The following is a 3623-nucleotide window of genomic DNA, read 5'->3' on the forward strand; positions in this document are numbered from 1 at the left end:
ATTAAAGAAAGTCAACTTCCAGCAAAGGTACAAGGAATCTTATTTTTTTATATTATTTATGAAGATAGTTCAAAAAAAAAAAAAAGAAGACTTTGCTCAATTATAATAGTAATTAACCAATTTGGATTTTTTTTTTTTTTGGTGAAGAAATTAGTAATATTACTGATTAAACATAATATCTACAATAGTGTTCATACAGTCCATCAAGTACTTATTTATTCTAGCATATCTAGCTATCTTATAAAAAAGATGTATATAAAATCTAGGTTGTTTTAATATTATTACAGACTGAAGGGAAGTAAGAGAGTGGGAGATATCAAACAACCAAGTAAAAAATTTCCATGGCCAAGGAAATTCTTCAGGGGTGGACAATCAGTTCCTGATTTTTTGAGAATCAGTCCATATGATTACTTGTCGACAGTCCAGTGAAAGTGACTTTTCGAGCCCTACTTGGAGTTCTCGAAATTCCGTTTTTTGTGTTGATCCTACAAAACCATAGTTCATAGAGGGAGCATGCAATTCATGGTTATGAATAATCAAAAAACCCCACCCGCCAAAGGAGGAGGCATTGCAATAGCTGCCATCCGATAAAATGACACAGGTGTCCTTTGCTCCCAAATCTAGGTAAAAGGATAGGGGTAACATATCCTGTGTGGTGGTGGGAGAAGTATTTGGTGCAAAATAGCTTGCACTAATTTAAAATAGGTGCAACGTTGCTCCAACTACATGGCTGACGAATAAGAATCAAAAGAGAGAGGAGGATACCCGGAGATATATAAACCTACATCTAGCCCTTTATAAAAAAAGAATTAAAAAAAAAAGAAGAAAATGATAAGAAGAGTAAATCCTAATTCTTGTGATCTTATATATCCATTTCCTCACGGAAACACAAAAAGTCAATTTCTTACGCCATACATGATTGAAGACAGTCTTCCATTTGATTCTAGCGAGAGAGAGAGTAAATCCTAATTCTTGTGATCTTATATATCCATTTCCTCACGGAAACACAAAAACACCTCACAGCCAAGTCAATTTCTTACGCCATACATGATTGAAGACAGTCTTCTGTTTGATTCTAGTGAGAGAAAGAGAGAGAGAGAGTATTCAAAATGGATTGCAGCGGCAGATTAAAGAAAATCAACTTCCAGGAAAGCTACAAGGAATCTTATATTTTTATATTATTTATGAAGACTTCGTCCAAACAAAAAAAGAAGACTTTGTGAAATTTCAAGGATCTCAATTATAATAGTTATTAACCAATTTGGACATTGGAGATCCACCAATATAAATAGTCCATTTCCAATACCAAATGAATGTAAGGAACCTAAACCATTGAGAAGATGGATCCCATATGTTCTCTAATCCTTGTAACACTTTTTTCTGTTTTCATGTCCTCATCAATTTCTTTAGCAACTTCTACTTCAACCTCTGAAAATTTCCTCAATTGTCTCTCATCAACTAATTCTAAAGCCACCACCCCAATCTCTAAAGTTCTCTACACTCCTAACAACTCTTCTTTCTCCCCTATCTTGCAATCTACAATACAGAACCTTAGATTCCTATCATCTAATACTCCCAAACCTTTGTTTATTATCACACCCACTAATAATTCCCACATCCAAGCCGCAGTCATATGTTCTAGAAAAAATGGGTTGCAGATCAAAGTCCGAAGTGGAGGTCATGACTACGAAGGCTTATCTTATCGATCTGACGTCCCGTTCATCATCGTTGATCTCCGTAATCTTCGATCAATCAGTGTGGATACACAACAAAGTACAGCTTGGGTTCAGGCCGGTTCAACTATTGGAGAAGTTTATTATCACATTGCCAATAAAAGCAACATCCTTGGCTTCCCTGCAGGGCTTTGCTCCACCGTAGGTAAGGGTGTTAAATGGATCGGTTTGGTTTGGTTCAATTTAGCGTACTTAGGGGTAGACCGTTTAACTAAATAGATTCAAAAACTAAACTTGAACTGTTTATTAAATGGTTTTATTAATTTTTTATTCAAATAGTTTAATTTTTTTTTATTGAAATAGATGTAAACTTATCAATGAGTTGCATTAATTGTTATTGTTATATATTTTCTTCGAATAATTGTATGGTTATAGTTGTTTACATGCTTTAATTTTTTATTCAAACGATTTGAATGTCTATTAATTTTTAGTGAGAACTTAATATATATACATGCATATAAAAGTAATCGATTTTAAATGGTTTACCATCAGTTTGTCTAAGTTTGATTTAAACCATTTAACTAAACAGTCCCAATTTTAAACAGGTTCACACTTCTGATTTATATGGCTCAATTCGGTTTCAGTTTGATTTTGACACCCTTATCCGCAGGTGTTGGTGGGCACATCAGTGGAGGCGGCATAGGGACCTTGATGAGAAAATATGGGCTTGCTGCTGATAACATTATTGATGCTTACATTGTGGATGTTAATGGGAGAATCCTTGACAGAAAATCAATGGGTGAAGATCTATTTTGGGCTATTAGAGGAGGAGGAGGAGCAAGCTTTGGAATTATTGTCTCATGGAAAATCAAATTGGTTCCTGTTCCACCTACTGTGACTGTCTTTACAGTCCCAAGAACACTAAAACAAGGTGCAACCAAACTTGTGAGTAGATGGCAACAAGTAGCACACAATTTCAGTGAAGACCTCTTTGTAAGGGCAGTGGCAGTAGTTGCAACTGGGGCTACACAACAGGACAGCACAATCCAAGTTTCATTTAATTCTTTGTTTCTTGGAAATGTTAAGGAACTCCTCCCTTTGATGCAGAAGAGCTTTCCTGAGCTGGGTTTGGTAGCCAAGGACTGCACTGAGATGAGTTGGATCAATTCTACCCTATATTTTTCTGGCTTTACTAATGGAGAGTCCATTGATGTTCTTCTTAACAGGTCTTTACAGTCCAAGATCTATTACAAGGCCAAGTCTGATTTTTTACAACAACCCATTTCTGAAACTGGGTTGGAAAGTATTTGGAAAGAGCTTATAGCAGGAAGTAGCAGCCCAGTGGTAATCATAGATCCTATGGGTGGAAGGATGAATCAGATCTCAGACACTGCAACACCATTCCCACATAGAGCTGGCAACTTGTACAATATTCAATACTATATGTATTGGCAAAATGGAGGGACTAACACAACAAATGAACATTTAGTTAGGATGAGAAAGATCTACAAGTTTATGAGCCCATATGTTTCCAAGTCTCCAAGGGCTGCTTATCTTAATTATAGGGATCTTGATTTGGGTAGAAGCGATGTACGTAATACAAGCTACACGAAAGCTCGTGCTTGGGGTGATAAGTATTTCAAGAACAACTTCAAGAGATTAGCATCTGTAAAGAGCATGGTTGATCCAACCAATTTCTTTTGGGATGAGCAAAGCATTCCACCTTTGAACTTTTGATGCTAATGTCTTAGTAGTTACTCTGTTAAATGCGCGCTGTTTGTTTACATTTACAGTATGTAAATTTTATTTAAATTTTTAAGCCTAATAATGGCTCCTTGAAATTCAAAGATTTGATTGGTACTTGATCATGTTTTGTTATGTAATTCATCCATGTTAATTAATTAAGTTCAAGCCCTTCACTTCTTCTGTTCTTGTACATGCATAGGAGAA

At 35.7% G+C, this 3623-nt stretch overlaps 1 protein-coding gene across 1 annotated transcript; it reads left to right on the forward strand.

Moving 5' to 3' along the window:
* The first annotated feature begins 1288 nt into the window (after positions 1–1288).
* On the forward strand, positions 1289–3410 carry LOC122643446 (berberine bridge enzyme-like 8). The gene is made up of 2 exons (XM_043837065.1): positions 1289–1878; positions 2344–3410. Exons 1-2 carry the CDS (start codon positions 1341–1343, stop codon positions 3408–3410), a joined length of 1605 nt encoding a protein of 534 aa, XP_043693000.1. The 5' UTR covers positions 1289–1340.
* Positions 3411–3623: the final 213 nt, after the last annotated feature.

Source organism: Telopea speciosissima, chromosome 10, assembly GCF_018873765.1.
Source record: "Telopea speciosissima isolate NSW1024214 ecotype Mountain lineage chromosome 10, Tspe_v1, whole genome shotgun sequence".
Classification (NCBI taxonomy): Eukaryota; Viridiplantae; Streptophyta; class Magnoliopsida; order Proteales; family Proteaceae; genus Telopea; species Telopea speciosissima.

Bases quoted from the DNA above. Each gene is read 5' to 3' on its own strand.
- LOC122643446 (XM_043837065.1), top strand. From the start codon at position 1,341: ATGGATCCCATATGTTCTCTAATCCTTGTAACACTTTTTTCTGTTTTC. The intron at 1,879-2,343 runs GTAAGGGTGTTA...CCTTATCCGCAG, and splicing joins AGGGCTTTGCTCCACCGTAG to GTGTTGGTGGGCACATCAGT.